Source organism: Arvicanthis niloticus, chromosome 17, assembly GCF_011762505.2.
Source record: "Arvicanthis niloticus isolate mArvNil1 chromosome 17, mArvNil1.pat.X, whole genome shotgun sequence".
In the NCBI taxonomy this organism is placed as follows: Eukaryota; Metazoa; Chordata; class Mammalia; order Rodentia; family Muridae; genus Arvicanthis; species Arvicanthis niloticus.
This window is the reverse complement of record NC_047674.1, coordinates 17,369,540-17,389,283: the sequence shown is the minus strand read 5'-3', so window position 1 is coordinate 17,389,283 and position 19,744 is coordinate 17,369,540. Positions and strand designations below refer to the sequence as shown.

Genomic DNA, 19,744 nt, shown 5'->3' with positions numbered 1-19,744 from the left:
AACTAATGGAGTCTCCAGTATGTATCGATGTGAGAGAGATCAACCTGGGGCTGGCTGGGTGTTAGGCAGATCATCACTCTGCAGAATCATAGATAGGGCTCAAGAAAGGGTTTGTAGAGGTCAAAATGCTAAAAGTCCATTCTCCTCCCCCACCTTGTACTGAAACAATAAATATGGACACTAATTTCTATAGATGTTGGCAAAGATGACCAGATAATGCCTTTTGTATGCCAGACAAGTTCTCTGCCACTGAAATATAGTCCCAGCAATCAGAGTGCATTTAAAAAAAACACAAGGTCTTATGTAGTCCAGGCTGGCCATGAACTACCTTGAACTTCTGATCCCCCTGCTTCAAGCTTACCAGTGCTAGGATTATAGATGTATACCACCATGCTCGGTTTAGGGAGTCAAACCCAGGACCTTGTTCAAGCAGTCTACCAACTGAGCTATATCCACAGCCCCTGGATTTTCCTTTCTTTTTTAAATTATATTTATTTTTTGTCCATTTGCACACATACGCATGCTTGCATGTGCACACAAGTGCTACAACATGCATGTGAAGATCAGAGGACAGCTGTGGGAGTCCATTCTCTCCTTCCAATTCCTTCCACTGTGTGGGTTCTAGGGATCACACTTAGGTCTCAGGCTTAGTGGTGAATGTATTTACCCACTGAGCCATCTTACCAGTAACTTGAAAAACATAGCATCTTCACCTCAGTCATCTCTCAGAATGAGTAGGTTCATCCCTATGCTGGAAAACACACACACACACTCTAAAAATATAAGGAGTTTTTTACAACTAAATGACCTAGGGTTGTTCTGACCTGTAGTCATACAGTCATCTGCTACACTGTGGGGTCTGTGTACATTCTCCCAAAAGCACACAAGGAACTCAGTTGGTAACCTACACAGTGGCTGTCTCCTCCTTCTCCATATCTCAGAGAACCTCAACTTTGTTTGGATCTCACCCCAACACACAAACCCACAATTTATCTATCTCACACTTCCGTAGCTGACTTGGCAAAGCTGGATGCTCTTCTCTGGAGAAGTCTCATGAAGTTATAATTGGCTAGCAGCCAGAGCTGGGTCATCCAAAGCTTCTTTAAAGCTCCTCATTTCCAAGTCTGGGGCCTCAGCTGTCATGGCAGCTGCAATTGAGAACCACTGACCAAGCAGCTCTCTCTCCTCCTCTCCATCAGTTCCACCATGAGTCCATCTTGGGCTTCCTTACAGTCAGTTGTGTATGGCAGATGGTTCTTACAGGATGCACAGGCAGAACTATAAAGCTATCCCCAATCCCCAAGTGCCACAGAATACCATATCTTCTGAGTGATCTAGCAGCAGTTGAGACCTTCCAGGTTGCTGTCAATGGAAGGAGGCATTTCCTTTAGACCATGTGATTTTCTCCTGGGCTGGAGGGGCACATTGGGCTCTCCTTATAGTGAGTGTGGAAGAGTGAGTACCATGGTAGGTTCCCCTTCATCTTTAGAGAAACAGCCTACCTACCAGGTGGGTTCTGGGGATGGAACTCAGGCGGTCAAGCTTGGAAGGCACTTTAATCTACGAAGTCTGCTCCACAGTCCAGAAATATATTCTTATAGCTTAAGGCCTGGAAATCACTAGCCAAAGAGATGACTGACTTTCTAATAACTCCCTACCACTGTCTTCTTGTTCAGACCATAAAGGCCACTTCTCATTTCTAAAACTCAATCCCTTAACTGAGAAAGTATCTAGAATGGAGAATAGTGGACAGCCTTAATCTTCACAGACTGGGATCATGTCAGATTAAGAAGATGAGACCCACCGGGCGGACTTTAATCCCAGCACTTGGGAGGCAGAGGCAGGTGGATTTCTGAGTTCGAGGCCAGCCTGGTCTACAGAGTGAGTTCCAGGACAGCCAGGGCTACATAGAGAACCGCCCCCCCCCCCCGCAAAACAAAACAAAACAACAAAAAAAAACAAAACAACAACAACAACAAAAAACAGTCAGGACATAAAGTCTGCCTGGTGGAAGAGTGGCCATCATTGGCCTCATCCCTACAGGAAGCCGTATGCCTGGACTTCTCCTTATAGTTGAGTGACATCAGATTCCATCCATGTGACAGACACCTGAAACCATTTAAAGAGGGCAAGCTTTATTGTTGGGTTGAGATTTCAGCCAGTGATGGCACAGTGGTTGTGACAGACCTGTGACACTCACATCACAGGAATCTGAGTGTGTACTTGTGTTGTCTTGCTACTTTCTCCTGCAAAATCCCACTTACTCCATCTAGGCTCCCAACTCATTGGATAGTTTCACCCACATTCAAGGCCGGTCTTTATCCATTAGTTAATTCTCTCTGGAAGCCCTCATGAACACATTCAGAATTGTTCTTTGCTAATCTAGGCATCTCTCAATCCAGTCAAGCTGACAATCAAGTCTGGGGGGTGGAGGGATGCCACTAGTATATGTGCACATGTGGTGCAAGGCACACACACATGTGTATGTGGGCATACAAAGACTAGAGGTCAACGCCAGGCGGTGGTGGCGCGCGCCTTTAATCCCAGCACTTGGGAGGCAGAGGCAGGCAGATTTCTGAGTTCGAGGCCAGCCTGGTCTATAGAGTAAGTTCCAGGATAGCCAGGGCTACACGGAGAAAGAGAAAGAAACCCTGTCTCAAAAAACCAAAAAAAAAAAAAAAAAAAAGAAAGAAAGAAAAAAAAGACTAGAGGTCAACCTTGGGTGTCTTTTACCATCCTGTATCTAACTTTTTTGAGACAGGAGCTCTCAATGGGCCTGGAGCTCACCTTAAGGCAATAAGTTGACCAATGAGCTTCAGAATCCATTTGTGTCCTTCTGCCCACCTCCTGCCCTTACCTCTAGTTCTTGGGATTTAGACATATACAGTATATCCAGCTTTTTTTTTTTTATTTTTTTTTTTGCATAGTGTAGGGTTCCAAACTCTGATACCTCCTCAGGCTTAAGGGTCAGCACTTTACTGAGTTATCTCCGCTGCTCAACAATCTAGAGTAATTGTGCATTCTGATTTCCAAAGCATTTCAACAAATCGCTGTCTCAACTCTGAGTCTTGTTAAAGACAAATGTCAACTTGACCGCTAAGCAAAAAACCATCTCTCATGGCATATTTCAATATTCGTTTGTTGAATCTTCTCCTGCTGCTGCACTTTCTGGTTCTGCCACAGGAGAGTGCAGTGTTGGTGAGACACCCTGTGGAGCTATAAATATCTCATGACTCATTTGAACAGCCCGTTTTGAAATGGTGTCCCTTCATTTTCTGTTTAGGAAGAAAAGAAAAAATAGCTTCAACATATGGCAACAACAGTATTTTCTAATATTCTAGGTTATTCTAATCTTTCTAATTATGACTTTCAGTTTACAATTTAAAAAAAAAATTCAGTATCTTACCAGCAAATACTATCATTTAAAACAGAATTTGACTTACTCAAAACTCATGTGATCTCAGCTCCAGAAACTCCTGAACTTTAGACAGAGATGACTTCTTACACTGAGTCCTAGAGAACAGAGCAGCAGGTCAACCTTGGTCATTACTTGCAAGTAAAAAGAACTGGCTTAGTGACTGCCATGTTGTCTACCTAGCCTTGGGCTTTCCTGATTTAATAGTAATAGTGACAGGCAAGAAGAAAAACCTAACATAATCCAGACCATGCATATAGCCAGGAAGGAAGAGGATACTACCCAAAGGGTAGAAGAAGGAGAGCTGGGCAGCCCAAGCAGAAGGGATGCTTTATAAGTCCCTCTAGGAAGTCCCCCAACCCTTCAAATGAGCCCGCAAGGAAGATTGGCCCACCTTCTTGCTACTCTGGTTGTTAGGCAGGGACACCTGTTGCCCCATCAAAGTCCTTTCCTGTGAATTAAGGCTGAAGCCCAAAGATCAGGCTCTATTAGGGGAGTCATTGATTCACCATATGGGTGAGAGGAGTGAGTAACAAAAATAGTAGGACACAGGCAAAATGGAAGGGAAACAGCAAGTTGTAGAAGGAAAAAGGTGCCAAAGGCTAAACATTCTGACGGCTCTGCATCCAGGTTGTGGAGATTCCTGGGAGCCCATCTCATGCCCACTTCACAGCCCCCCACTGTCTCTTGTTAACTTGTACATCTACCACTGGCAATGAAAAGGTACTTTTTCATTTGCTGATGAAAAGACAAAGGGAATTAAGACAACAGAAAGAGCAAGAAAACAGCAACTAAGGCTGAAGGCTGACCTGGAACTCTTCCAGGTCGGAGAGTAGGTGACAGTTAAGACGAGGCATCAGGACTGTCACACTCCTAGCATGACAGTCATTACCATCTTTATCAGAAGCAACTATGGCTACTTGAGAACATCCTTCAAGATGACATTTGGCGTTGCCTTATACAACGAGGGGGAGGGCAAAGTCTCAGACCCTCCTCAGAGCTCTCGGGCACTCCCTGGTGCAATTTCCTGCCAGCTATATTCAGTTGTGCCTCGGATGCACATGGACTTGGGAGGTGATACACAGAGTACATACGGTACGGAATGGTAATTGGAGGGGATCTTCACATATGCAGTCCTGGGATCAACCTTATGGGGACTTCCCAGAAGTCATTGTTTCCAGTAATATAGCTGTTTTAGGGTCATCTATACTCCTGTAACTCCTCACCCATGCTCTGTAAGAAAACCCAATAAATTCACTAGTTCACCAAGCTGGGGTTTGGTAGAATCATTACTGTCGTCTGTCATGGGTACCCTATCTGGGGGAGTAGCCGCTTGTTGGTGTCTGCCGAGGGAAAGTCACACAACATACACTTCAGATGAGAATATGAGAATCTCCTGCAAGTTCTCAGCAGTAGAAATGATCCCACTGAAAATCCATTATGCAAAAGCAGGCAGTGCTTGTCTCAGTGAAAGCAGACTTGCCACAAAGTGCTTCAGTAAGTGACGTTTCTTCCACTCCTATGAGCAAATCTGTGCTGATTATCATGTTGCTACAAGAGCTGGGAGAGATTTCCTATTCTGCTTATACCCGTTATAGACAGTCAGAATCCATTTTACACATGCTGTTTCTCAGCAAAGCGTGCTGAATCCTGAAGACACTGGGTATTTACCAGAACAGAGAGAAATCTCTTCCGATCTGTTATGAGCCACCGGATGATTCTGACAGCCTCATTTCCTGTTGCTTTCTGTCTTTCATTTCTGGTCTGTTTGTTTCCCACAGAGCCTGCAAATGCACCAAGGCTTCCCATCACTGCCTGCTGCCTAACTGTCAGGATGCGCTCTCTACTGGCTAATTTGTAGATGAATCACAAATTCCTTAAATTTGTTTTCTAGCCCTGCGTAGTGGCACATTCTTTCAATTTTACCACCCAGGAGGCAGAGGCAGGACCAGCTTGGTTAACATAGAGTTCTAGGACAGCCAAAGTTATAGTGAGACCCTGTCTCTAAAAACAAAATAAAATAACATTTGTTTGTTTTATGGGTCCCAGTCAAGCTGAACTGCAATGCCAGTTGGACAAGAGACCATGTGGGAGAGTGGTTATGGACACAGTACTGGCATCCAGCTGCCTATATTTGAACGCAGATCTAAGCAGGCTTCTTCAGACAAGTACTTAACACATAAGATCTATGGCATATGCTGCTTTTACTGTGAGCAGCTGACAATGAATCTACAGTAATTTAGCCAATCTCTCCAAGTTGAAAAAAACAACAACTCTTAACTTTACACTATTATTAATAATGCTATGACAAACAGTTTTGCATCAAAATATTATTGGACATAACTTCAAGTGGATGCTGGCTGGGCAAACATACCAATTACATTTTGATTATATTCTTGTCAGATGATTATCATGATTAGTTGTCAAGATTTGATGCCATGGTCTTTTGCAGTTGATGCCACTGTTACAGTTGAAGATTTCTTGTAACTTCAGGACCTGCGTCTTCATTTACTTCCATGTAGGAGGAAATAACTTACATCTGATTCCCAGGCTTCTTTTAATGCCTCCAGAGCAACTATTGGGGTTTCCTTACTACATGTCTAGAACCTTCTCCCCCCCCCCACCCTCCATCTCCAAGAGAATGTCCACACCTCCCCCAACGCCCCCACCAGACCTCCCCACTCCCTGGGGCCTCAAGTCTCTCCAGGGTTAGGTGCATATGATCTTACTACAAGATTCTCTGTCACTCCATTCCCCTTCTGTGACCTTCTATTTTGTGTGGCTCCATAATTTTTTAATCAAATTTTATTTACTGTATATGCACATGCATCTGTGTTGTGTATATATGTATTGTGTATATATGTATTGTGCATATATATGTGTGTATTGTGTAGATGAGTGCCCCAGTGTGTATATATGTGTGGGGATCAGAGGGAACTGGCAGGAGTCAATTATTTCCTTCTACTGTAGGTATCCCAGGACTTGAACTCCGGTCATGGTCATCAGGCTTGGCAACAATTGCCCTTACCTGCTGAGCCAATCTTACTAAGCTGGTAAAAATCTGTTAAAGGCAATGATGTTCAGACAATTCTGACCCAAGTTTTCTGTTTGAGTGAGCTCATCAGCCAAAGCCATCTGTCTTAGTCAGGGTCTCTATTTCTGCACAAAACTTCATGACCAAAAAGCAAGTTGGGGAGGAAAGGGTTTATTCAGCTTACACTTCCACATTGCTATTCATCACTAAAGGAAGACAGGAACTCACACAGGGTAGGAACTTGGAGGCAGGAGCTGATGCAGAGGCCATGAAGGAATGCTGCTTATGGGCTTGCTTCCCATGGCTTGCTCAGCTTGCTTTCTTATAGATCCCAAGACTACCAGCCCAGAGATGGTGGACACCTGATGTGGATAGCCCCGGCCTTGTATTTTGATACTAATTTCCCTTTCCTGTGAAGGGTTGCAGAGGAGGTGTGAGTCATTACACAGGTGAAATCTAGTGAACCTTTTGCCCATCTTAATTTGTAAAATAAAGGCTGGAGCCAGTGATTGGGCAGAAGAAGGGGAGGTGGAGAAATAAAGGTTGGTGAAAGAGAGCAGAGGGAGGGCTGGAGGAAGACAAAGAAGGAAGATGACAAAGGAGAGGACGACTGGGAAGCAGGAGGTAGGACAGACGCAGGGTCTGGTAAATTCTCAAGTTATAAGGGTCTCATAGCTGGGGAACAGAGTAGTGTAGGTGTATATGCCCAATCTAGGCTTACAGAATATATTCATAATTACTGAGTTGTGTTTTCATTGACCAGTCCTATTCAGGTTGGAGATTTAAATATCTCCCACTACAGACTCACACCTTGATTAATAATTAAGAAAATGCCTTACAGCTGAATCTTACGGAGGCATTTCCTCACGGGAGGCTCCTTTCTCTGTTGATAACTCCAGCTTGTGTCAAGTTGACACACAAAAGCAGCCAGTACACCATCTTTCTAAGTGTCTGTGTGTCATTAGTTTCTCCCTTCTAAGTTCTACTAGTATCGGATTGCCTGCTTAGGCTCCCAGGAGCCTAATGAAGGAAAGAATTTGGTTCCTTGTTGACAGTTTTTATTTGCTCTTGTTTTTGTACATCTTTCTCTGGTGGTGGTTCTAGGCACAAAGGCACATGATTATATATAGTCTCAGCTATTCCAGAGGGCAGATACAAGAATGTTTGATAGAATGTAACCTGTGGAGAGAATCCGGAAGAAGGGGGTTTCTAGAAGATAGCTTAAACTCCTGCTCCTAATTTTCTACAGGTTGAGAAGCTACTGTGAAACCATGGTCCAAGGTTCATAGCAAAACTTTCTTAACAGAAATCCTCGAGATCATGTCTGGGAGTGTGGACAGTTGCCAAAAAGGAGCCAGAGATGAAACAAACTGTCTTGGGTTTTTGCTGTTGGTTGGTTTTCTTTTGAGACAGGTTCTGGCTATCACAGAACTTGCCATGCAAGACCAGGCTTGCCTCAAATCACAAAGACCCACTTGCGTCTGCCTCCTGAGTGAGTCATCAAGCCCAGCTTTTTGTTTATCAAGAAAACAATGCACAGGCCAGTCTTGTGGAGACATTTTCTTAAAGAAGATTCCCTCTTCCTAGTCTGTGTCAGTTTAAAAAAAAACAAGCAACAAACAGAACACAAAACTAGTACAGCGTCAGGAAAGCTACCAGACATCTCTCCTAGCTAATAAAAAACCAAGGCTCCAGGGCATTGTGTGTGTGTGTTTTCACAGCCTGCATTCCTCTAGCCTCAACCTGTGGGCTTTTCTGGAAAACTAGAAGTATCCTAAAAGATTGAACCAGTTTTCCTTGATTTGAAAGGGGAAAGGAGAAAGGGGCAGGTGGCCTTACTCCATGAATTATGCTACCCACTTCCTTTTCATTAAGAAAAAAAAAATTCTTTAAAATCTCCAACAGATTCTTTTGAAAAAGTCCACTCCCCTCTCTCTTTAGCGTGTTTGCTTTGCTAAACTTCTCTTTAAACTGTGTCTCTCAACTGACTCATATCTTTTAAGAGCGTACTAACCAAAAGTATGGTTTGAGTGGAGGAGTTTGAGAGCAGCCTTGAAGGCACGCACACGCTTGAACAAAAATTCTCTTTGGGTAGGTCTTGGAGGGTCACAGTTGTCTATGTAGAGACAGACTTGCCATGCAGCTGAGAGAAATTACATTTCGTAGTTTTTCACATTCCGGTTAGGCATCATTACTATCCCCATTTTACAGGTTAGGCAACTAATGCTTAGGGAGGTTGTCACTCAGCAACAACCATTCACTACACACAAGGGAATAGCCCCCACTTCTCAGCTAAAATGAAGACAAAGCAGGCCGACAAAAAAAAAAACCGCACACTCACAAAGTGTAAAAGTAGCAAGAGCTGAAATAAAGAAAAAGGAGGCTAACAAAAAAAAAGGGAAAACGCAGACGCACACACAACGTAAAAGTAGCAAGGAAACAGACATCAGCGGACAAAAGCAGCCTCCTTCATGTCTCCTCCGCGAAGCCATGGTGCCTCCCAGCGGCTGCCTCTCATCACCGACACTTCCGGCTTTACGATTGCGTCATTTGAGAGCGTCCCGCGACGTCTCCGGCCGCGAGCTTGCGCGCGACCTACGACCTCCGGCAACGAGGCGGGTCTTCCGGCCTTCTCCAAAATAATTTCCGGCAGGGACCGGAAAAAATCCTCCCGGATAGCCTCAGGGGTGCCCTGTGAGAGGAGGTGAGGTTCCGGCAGCCGGCTTCTGTTCGCTCGTGGCTTGCAGCACGCTGCAGCCTGCAGCCTGCAGCCCCCGGAGTCGGCGCGGATCGGCCGCCCTGAGGCGCCAGGGAAGCGTTCGGCATGTCGTCGGCCCTCCGCGCCGCAGACTTTCCCCGCTGGAAGCGTCACATCGCGGAGGAACTGAGGCGCCGGGACCGATTGCAGAGGCAGGCGTTCGAGGAGATCATTCTGCAGTGTGAGCCGCACGCGCGGGCCCGGGGCGGGGAGTGGAACGCGGCGTGGCAGCGGGAACCCCAGGCAGAACCCCGGATCCGCCCGCGCGCATGGCGGTCTCGGCGGGGACCGCACGCCCCAAACACTTTAATTGCTTTCCTTCCTTTGACTTTTAAACCTTGGGCGAGATCATGAAGGGTACCCCTTAGAAGTTCTTTCCTCAGGCATCGTTTGTGGTTGTAAATCTCTACAGCCCAGTTGGCGCCGATGCACTTAGGTAGTCAGGACCCCAAAGCATCGTGTTTAAAGGATCAAGTTCAAGACTGAGATTGACTTTAAGCATTAACTTGACAGATGGACTTTCTCTTCGGAGTGCTGTGGAGCTAGTGGTTTTTTACTTCTCATATTGTTTATACACATTTGAGTTTTATGATTTGTCCCTTGGATCACAGCCTTTGCTAATATTGAAAGCCTTAGGTGAGAAAGAAGTGGCTTCTTCGCCGCTCTTAGCGATTTTTAAGAATCGAAAGTATTCTTTTGTATTCTTAAGGCAGGTTCTCACGAGCATTTTTGTGCCTCACTTTCCCAATTTTGCCAGTCTGTTTGACATTTGAACGAAGAAGTTGTAGCTCTTTGATCCTAAGGTTCCATCTGTTTCCTGAGATAACCTGGGCAAAGTCTTGCTAAGTTTTTTCGGGTAGTGAGATTCGAAATAGTAATACTGCTGTTGGTATTCTGATTGGGATAAATCAGTAGTTCTCTGCACGTTAGAATCATCTGGAGGTTTAAAAAAAAAATGCTTGAAAATAAAAAACACCTCAGACTAATTAAGCCAGTATAAATGGCAGAAGATGCCGGGCGGTGGTGGTGAACGCCTTTAGTTCCAGCACTTGGGAGGCAGAGGCAGGCGGATTTCTGAGTTCCAGGACAGTCTGGTCTACAGAGTGAGTTCCAGGACAGCCAGGGCTACACAGAGAAACCCTGTCTCAAAAAACCCCCCAAATTAAAATAAAAAATAAATGGCAGAAGATAAATAACACCTTTTTTAATGCTTCCTGAGTGGTTCTGGTTTGCACACAAGTTTGAGCACTTTAAGTAATTGGTGTGTATTTCATCTTAAATTCATGAAGCACCAAGGCCAACAGTGATTAAGTTCAGTATGGATTAATGGTGGGGCTGAGATTCGACTTTAGTTTTAAGACACTTGTGCATTTGCCCCTGTTGGATCTCCCGAATAATGGTCCTTTCACTGCACTAAGCCTCTGTAAAAGGTGAGCAGAAAAGGGATGCTGTCTGTGGTATATGCTCCCTTGGAATCTGAGAGAGCAATGGCTATTTGTGTAGCCCAGGAACCCGCTTACACATTTCATGGGTTCCGTTCTTGTTTCTCTTTAAAATGTAGTTAAACTTCAAATTGGTCCAGAGACCTCACTAGGTCCTTCCAGACCTTTTCACTTTTCTGGTTTGCTGCATGGGCGTGAAGATATGCCCTGCCTGCGTCATAAGTCAGTCGAGTATATATAAGGACACTAGCCCTGCCTGCTTCATGAAAACAGAGTGTACATAAGGGCATTAAACACCATCTGTAATAATCTTGGAGACAAATTGAGTTACTTTTGTTTTGATTTTTTTTTTTAAGTTTAAAACTGGATATCCTATTGGTAGGAGAATGTCAAACCGTTTGAACAGTTCAGAGCTGAGAAGTACTTAAAATAATGAAGATTCTTTCCAAGTTCTGGAGGGATGAGCTGAGATGAATTTCAGGTGATCAGGTCTTTAAATAATACTGTCTACTTGGAGCAAGGACATCTGGAACATCCAACAACAACCACAGAAGCTTCTTGTGTTTATAGACTTTGGAGGGTGGGATCTCTGCACTTGATAGGCTAGTGAAGGCACTAGATAGACTATAATGCTGTAATTTAAGAAGCTAATCCTACTGTCCACCCTACTTTAGGTTGTTATATACTAGTATATGTGAATATACTATTGGGGAAGGTGCTGCATAGAATGTAATGTCTGGTTGATCTTTAGTCGAGTAATAGCTGTTTGAGGAGTCATGAGAAGAGAACACTATGAGAGGTCAATGGAGCAGGTTGGACAGACAACCTTTGCTTGCTTATATCTTTCTTTATAGGCCAGGCATTGGTCATATCTTTTCTAGTTTGACTATGACCTAGTTCATTCTAGCTTTCTCAAGCTGGTCATTTCTGACCATCTCCCTTGTGTTCATTGTGTAGTTTCTGTCTGAGCCTGAAGAGAAACACTAAAAAAGGCCTTGGGTAGGCATAGGCTCCCTTATCAAACCTTCTTTGTAGAAGAAAACCTTTATGAAGGAGCCCTCTTAAATGCCTGGTGTCCTTTGGCCCTACCCACCCTTCTCACAGGATGTCTATCTGTGGTGAAACTGAATGACACCCTGTTTTTGTCATGCTATTCAAGGAGCCACTTCCTCCTAAAGTTCATCAAATGTAGGAAAAAGTTTCCTGCACTTCCATTTTAAGGAGAAGTGGGACTGTCACCATGCCCAGCTTTGGTTGTATTTCAGATTTATAACCACCTTTCTTCAAAGTTGTACAGGGTTCCCATGGTCAGTTTCTTGTTCTGCTGGGTCTCTTTGTAACCCAGACCAGCCTTCAGCTCCGGTTCTCTTTAAGCCTACAGCATGCTGGGATTAAAGGCATTTTGACTCAGAGCTATCCTTTGACTTCCAGTTCTCCTTCAAGCATAAGAAGGGTTCTTTTACCACTCATTTTCCCCCCCTTTGGCAACACTGTGCCCTCGAGCCTAAAGCATGCTAGACTAGTACTCTCCCACTGAACCACACCTGCTCCACATTCTCCCCATAGTAATCTCATCAAATAACTAGAAGAACTAGATAGTGGGAAAGAGAATCTTAAACCTCACTGCCTCTCTTCAGTTGTATAGTTTGCGTGGCTCCACATGAATAAACTGTCTTGTTTCCTTATTAATTCACTTTTGGTTATAGGACTGGATACCTTTTGTGGAGAGATCTCCCCATGTCTACTCCTTCAAAGCCCTCTCAATCAGACCTTATTGGACTGTGCCTTTTGAATCTGACTGCATCTTTCAAGCCCTATCTGTTCGTTTGAATTCGTATACTATTTACCATCTCATATGGGCAAAAAGAACTGTCTTATTGCCAAAGTCTTTCTTATAGAGTTTAGACATAAACCTCCATCCAATTTCCTGAGCAAGAAGCCTCACAGTGGTCTTTGACATCTTTCTTTCTTTTTTCTTTTCTTTTCTTTTTTTTTTTTTTTTTGGTTTGGTTTGATTTGGTTTTTTTGAGACAGGGTTTCTCTGTGTAGCCCTGGCTGTCCTGGAACTCAAATCTGCCTGCCTCTGCCTCCCAAGTGCTGGGATTAAAGGTGTGTGCCACCACCGCCCGGGGACATCTTTCTAATTCAACATTTTCATGTAACTGCCTGCTTTTACAGTTTCTTATTTCATCATTGCCAATAAAGAAGTCTAAATAGTTCACATTTACACCTTTAATCCAAGCACTCAGAGGCAAAGGCTGTCGGATCTCTGAGTTTGAGGGCTGCCTGGTGGTGTACAAAGCAAGTTACAGGACAGACTGGACTACACAAGGAAACTGTATCTCAAAATAATAATAATAATAGACTAAATATTTCATCCTTTTTCCTGTGTTGACTCCAACGTTTATTTCCAGTCCGTTAGACTTTCTGCTTTTCCCAGTGCCCTGATTTAAAAAGTATTTAAATCCATCAATAAAGTTTTGTAATACCTAGCATTTCATTGTTCTGTGGTGCATGGTATTTTGTTCCTGCTCCAAAGGTGGAAAATAATGAGGAAGGAAGCCATTTTAGTTTTCTCTATAGGAATCCTTCTTCCAGGTGTGTGTCCATGGGTTTGTGTAGCTGGACTTTACAAGTTTAGGCCAGAAGCATCTGAGCAATTAAGTTTCTAGATTGCTACAACATGTAAGGACGCCTGCCATAAACATAGTTTGACACCTAATAGTGATGACACATGCTTAGGACATCTTGAGCTTCTTTGGTCCCAAACTTTGTAAGATATGTGCATGGTACAATAATAGCTTTTTTTTTTCTTCTTCTTATATATACAGATACCAAGTTGCTGGAAAAGTCAGATCTTCATTCAGTATTGACCCAGAAACTACAAGCTGAAAAGCATGACATACCAAATAGGCATGAAATAAGGTATTCTGAAACAAATCTATGTTGTAGATTTTATTTGAAACTTGTCTTATGTTCTTGTTCTCTCTCTTTCTCTCATACATATTTATTTATTTAGACAGGGCTCCACACTATAGCCCAGGCTAGTCTTGAACTTGTAGTGACCCTTCTTCAGCTTCCCCGATGCTGGGATTATAGGTGCTCACTCGCTAAGTAGTGCAGTATTATCAGGTTGAGAAAGTTCCCAAGCCCTGTTCACATGGTACCTATGTCAGCGTCTCTTCTAATCCACTGGGTTCTACTTTTTGAATAATCAAAAACAAGGAGCTCTATCTGGTGTTGCACACCTGTAATTCTAGCACTTGGGAAACTGAGGTATGCAGATCTCCAAGTCTGAAGCTAGAATGATTTACATAGCAGGATCCAGGTTAGCTAAGGCAACATAGTGTGACCTTGTCTTTAAAAGAAAGAAAAAAAGTTGAATGATTAGAAACAGTTGGGTTCCTGAGTAGTCTTCTAGAGCCTTGTTAAAACAGGATTAACTGACAAATAAACAGATTGCTCTTATTATAGTACTGGTCTGTTTGATCCTTTTAGCCTGGTGTTTTTCAGCTTTAGCTTGTGAAATCAAATTAGCAGGTTGCAACAGGCTTTTTTCTTTCAAGAGCTAGATTGGGAAAGTTGCAGTATGCATTAATGGGAAAGGTAAGTCCTGACAAATACCGTGAGTGTTTGATTTCTTTACTGAGCCTTAATGGAACACTGTGCTTCAGCGCAAATGGGGTTCATAGTCTTTCTATTCTTTCTCCATACTGTTGTGATGTTTGCATAGTTAGTGGCTTGTGTAGGAGCAGTGCCCATTCTTAATAAAAAATCTATACTTTTTTTTTGTATGTTGACACCTAGTACTTAAGAACAAGGTAGCTAACTTAAGGTTTTAAAAACAAAACCGGAAATGATGTGTGTGCCCTGCCATCTACTCCTGCCTATGAATGCATTTTTCACATAGCTTTCTGTCCATCTGGCAAGGTCTTCTGGGAGATGACAGGGTAAGACCAGTCCTAGAGAAGGAATGGCTCTACCTGGCTTATGTTCTGTCTTTTAGTCACAGTTCAGGAGATCCTGCCTGTGCTTCCTGAAGAGCATGTTTAAGACATTATGCAGCTTGACCTTGTTCTCTAAATTCAGTCAGTTAAAAGATTATATTTCTGTCTGGGTAAGGTCTTTGGGTTTTTTGTTGTTGTTGTTTTGTTTTGGTTTTGTTTTTGTTTTTTTTGAGACAGGGTTTACTGTGTAACTCTGGCTGTCCTGGAACTCACTCTGTAGACCAGGCTGGTCTCAAACTCCAACATCTGCATGCCACTGCCTCCCAAGTGGGACAGCACTCCTGGACTGTCTAGGAAGCTCTTGGTGACTGCCCTAATTAGGTTTCTGTTTCTGTTATAGAGATTATACTCAAAAGTAACTAGTGGAGGAAATGGTTTATTTGGCTTGTACATCCTAGTCACAGTCCATCATCCAGGAAACCATCATAGGTACTCAGGCAGGACCGGAAGCTGCTGGCAGCAACTACAGCAGAGGCCATGGAGGAGCACTGCTCCCCATGGCTCACTCGGCTTGTTTTTTCATACACCCCAGGACTACCTGCCTAGGGTTGTCACCACTCATGGTGGGCTAGGCCTTAAATCATTAATCAAGATGCCCAGGTGATAAAAAGTTAATCAGTTAATAGCTGCTGGCAAAACAAACTATGTGGAAACTCAGACTTAAACCTCAGTTAACAGCTTCTGGCAAAACAAACTATGTGGAAACCCAGACTTAAACCCCACAACAACAGAACTCCAGGGACACTAACCCTGATCAGAGAAATATCTGAACTCAAACCCAAACAGATCCAGAAGTAACCATTTCTCCTCAAAAAATACCTGCCAGTCCCAAAGATCTCTTTCCCTTTTTCAATTGAGGTTTCCTCTTTTCAAATGGCCTCAGCTTGTGTCAAGTGGATGAAAGCAATCAGCACAGTTATTGTATTCCTGTATCATCAACATATTGATTTGCTCGGGAGTGGGGTAATTGTCTGGATTTGGAGTGGTTTTAAGGGAAGTCTCTTTTCCCATAAACATCCATAATGAGCCAGTCCTCCTGACTGCCTTGTTTCCATTACTGCTGTCCTTTCCACAAGTTGTTTGGGGTTCCTCTTTCCCTAGATACTCTTTCCGTCCAGTACCCACTCATGCTTTTGAGTCTTTACCTTAGACTCCGGATTCTGTCCGGTGGTTTACATTTATTTTGCCACCACCTTTCTTTTCATTCCTAAACTATGACTAGTCTCTTTCACTTTAGACTTTTGAATGTAGTGTGGCCAGGCATTGGGGGATGTAGAGGTGAGAGCTAATAAATCCACCTAGTGGGAACAGAAGCCATGCCAGAGTCTAGCACAAAGGGATGTTTGCTTGGAAATGTGTTAAGAGTGCTAACAGAAGGTATTAGTCCCTTTGTTTCATTGTGAGTAGAAGGAAGTCACTGGTCCCAAAGCAGGGGCATAGCCTGTCCCTTCTTGCCTTGTCCCTAGCAATTATGGTATGCTTTTTCTGTCTGCAAGTCTCCACAGCCTGTTGTTCTTGTCTGCCGTCCACCATCCTAGGAAGTCCTCCCTGTTACTCCTTTCAACCCCTCCTAACCATGTATGAGGAATTATTTGATTTTCTTACAGCTTTCATTTCATGAGACTTTGTGGAATGCCAGCCCATAAGCTAGAATACATTCAATGCTTTGTGCATTCCATACAGGGTGGTATACTTTTTTGTCTGCTGGATTCTACTTCTTGGACTACAATTGGGCAAGTATCCAATTGCCTAAAAGAGTGAAATAAAAGAATATTTATGTATGATAAAAATTCAAGTATAAGTAGGTGTTTGAGTTATGTGACATTACTATGCTATTCTAAGACAGGGCCTCTATTTAGGCTGTCCTGGAATTCAGTGTGTAGAAAAGTCTGACTGAAATCCCAGAGCACATCCTGCCTCTGACTGGAATTACAAGCATGTGTGGCCACGCCCACTTTATTATGCTGCCCTTTGCCATCAACTCTTTCATTTTGCACTGTATCCCTAAATTCCAAGGAGCGGCCCCATCAGTGTGGGTGTTCTAATTACTCTCCAGCCTTCTTCCCTTTTTCTATCTCTTTTTCAGATCAGAGATACTATGAATGAGTATCTAGCTCCTGCTAAGAACCTTCTCTTCAGTTGTAGTCAGCCAAAATTTTGCAGAATCTCTGAAATACATGGAAAATAAAGAGGCAGATCCTGGGACTATTCAGAGCAGACAGAACTTGTCAAAGTATATAGTGACCACACCTGACCAGAACTATTAGTGGTTGGTATTTTGTTTTCCCTTGAGCTTTGGGAAAGAGATCTTTGGGACTGGCAGGCATTCCTTGAGGAGAAATGGTTACTTCTGGATCTGTTTGGGTTTGAGTCCAGATATTTCTCTGATCAGGGTTAGTGGCCCTGGAGGTCTGTTGTTGTAGGGTTTAAGTCTGGGTTTCTACATAGTTTGTTTTGGCAGTAGCTGTTAACTGAGTTTTTTCTGGGTTTCCACAGTTTGTTTTGCCAGCAGCTGTTAACTGATTAACTTTTATCTCTACCCATCCACCCTTCTACCTTTGTATTTTAGAGCTTTTCACTAGTTTCCATTATAGTCTTGTTTCTGAGATGATATCTAAGTTACCAAAACAATCATTGTGTGATGTCCTAGACTCCTGCTGTATGCTGGCCTTACCTGTGAGCTTTCAGTGTGACTGGCCATAACAGAATTCTCTGTCCTTGCCTAGACATTTTCCTCCCTCGAGTCTTGCCATACAGTTAATGATTCCTGGTTTGCTGGTTGCTCAGGTCCCGAGCCGTGAGTCATCGTTGGTTCCTCTTGGTCTTTGATTCCCCACATCCACACTTCAGAATGAGTCTAGACTGTCTCCAGTGGCACCACTGTGATGTGAGCTACCTTCTGTAGTCAGGTTACCCAATGTCCTGCTAATTGTCTCACTGTTTCTGTTCCTGCCCTACACTCTCTCCCCACTCCAGACTGCTAAAACCCTTCATCAGTGAGTGAACACCTCCCTGCAGTCCAGGGGAGTGGGAGGCTCAGCATACTGTCACTCTCCAAGTCTTGGTTTTTGTTCCCCTTCACTGACACTGTGCCTCTCCCAGGCCTGAGGTGTTCAGCCCCCTTTACTCAGAGGACCTGTTGCTAGGTAGGGCTGAGTACATGGCTTGCCCTTCATTTCTTGTCATCTTAGTGAAACCCAGACTTTCCTGCTCTGTTCCCTTCGTTTTCTGCTTTTGCTTTCTTTGTAACACGTAGCTTTGCACACTACTTGATTTTGCCCATCTGCTTTTTATTGTCCGATGCCTGAGAACAGAGCTCTGTGCTCCCTTCTTTCTTTCTCGACAGAACCTACAGTACCTGGCACAGAGCTGGGATGCAGTACTTTTAATGAGTGGGTGTGCTGGCTGTTCACCTACACTTTATTCAGGACCCCCCCACTGGCAGCTGTGGTTGGTTGGTTTACCATCACCACTCTCCTGCTTTCTACCCACGGTTGCCACTGTTTTAGATACTAGAATGGTTTGGTAGATTGTACAGGATTAAATTCTGGAGTTAGAGATTTATTGCCTAGTCAGAAAAGTCTGGAGTCTGACGTTTTATTTCACTCTGCTTTTGGCATGTTGTTTTTGTGTGGCTGATGATGATTTAGTCCTGGACATGACGGTGCATGGAATGATAGTCAGCTACAAGAAATGGCCCAGCTGAAGATGAAACACCAAGAAGAGCTGACTGAACTGCATAAGAAGCGTGGCGAGGTAAAACCCCTCTTTTCTTTGTAGAGCCCTCTGAGAAGAGGCAGGAAAACAGTCACTGACCTGAAACCATGCAATAATCTGGTCTAATTTGGCATTACAGACTCTCTATAAGACAGGGGGTAGGGTGGGAGATGGGTCAGCAGGGAGCCCAGGACAGGACACAACAGAGGAAACCGTAAAGCAACATAAGGCCTGTTAGCAGGTGGTAAGCCTAAACCAGACTACTGCTCTTAACATAAGAAAAATGGTAGGGAAGTCTTAAAGAGAAAAATTTACTCTGTGATTCCCCTAAAAGTCTTTCTGATACATTGACTTGTAAGTGTGAACCCTCAGATATCAATCATGAGGATTGTACTCTAGGTTCTGGTCTTAGATTAGACAGCTCTAGATGAGAAAATGCCTTTACTGTGTTCAGTTGAGTCAGCCACAGGTAGACACTTAGACCACTTCCTCTGTACAGACTGCAAAGCCAACCAAGATTCTTTGTAAGAGGCAGCAGATGTAGTTTCAAAGGCTCTTCTGCCTGCTTTGCAACCGTTCCTTTTTTCTTTTTAATTTTACCCAACCCACCAGCACTTCTTCTTTCTTAAAAATTAAGGACCTAGCAACCCATTATGTGGTTGAGATTCAAGTCTCTTCTTGACAAGAGTATTACTTCTCTCCCAGTTAGCTCAGTTGGTGATTGACCTGAATAACCAAATGCAGCAGAAGGACAAGGAGATACAGATGAATGAAGCAAAGTAAGTAGAGACCATGTCTCTTTAGGGTCTGGCTGTTGGGTCACACATCTACTATGCTATGCTAGTCAGAGTGGGACTGGTGGCAGGTGGAAGTCATCCTGCTCTCAGCAAGAACTGTATTCCAGTGCTTGCAATCTGGCGCTGTTTCTAAGACGAGCAAGGGTGACGCCCTTAGGCTTCTAGGTGCTGTACACCTACCTGAGGAAGTGATGATGGCTCTTGCAAGTGACTGTTGCAGAGGCATTCTCAGTTCTCCATGACCACTGTGTGCAGTCACCAGTATCTTCCACTAGAGGCAGGGCCACAGTGGTGCAGCACATACCTATTGGGTGGTGGAAGATACGTTTGTTAACTAGCAAGAACTTTGGCAGACAAAAGAAACAGACTCAGATTTAGTGCCTTAGAACTATGGAGAGATCCTTGCAAGGCCTTTTGCCACTTGGGAAATGCCTAGAGCTTCCCCTTCCCCCAGGTTCTGTTTTCCCAGTAACTACTGTTACTAGCCATTTGTGGTCAGTAGGCACTTCATCCTGGGTGTTCGCTATTGAACTGTTCTGCATGCCAGGGAGCTAGATGGGCCAGGTATGGTGAC

At 43.8% G+C, this 19,744-nt stretch overlaps 1 protein-coding gene across 3 annotated transcripts in view; it reads left to right on the top strand.

The window, feature by feature from the left end:
• The first annotated feature begins 9,035 nt into the window (after positions 1-9,035).
• Positions 9,036-19,744, top strand: part of Atg16l1 (autophagy related 16 like 1) — a 38,195-nt gene continuing 27,486 nt past the window's right edge. Inside the window, exons 1-4 of one of the 3 annotated variants that reach the window (XM_034521227.2) lie at positions 9,036-9,388; positions 13,481-13,574; positions 18,307-18,412; positions 19,079-19,152. In XM_034521227.2, the coding sequence (XP_034377118.1) occupies positions 9,274-9,388; positions 13,481-13,574; positions 18,307-18,412; positions 19,079-19,152 (389 nt within the window). In that variant the 5' untranslated portion in view covers positions 9,036-9,273. The remainder of the gene's footprint in view (positions 9,389-13,480; positions 13,575-18,306; positions 18,413-19,078; positions 19,153-19,744) is intronic. The other 2 variants (XM_034521226.2, XM_034521228.2) reach the window with 2 other exon arrangements.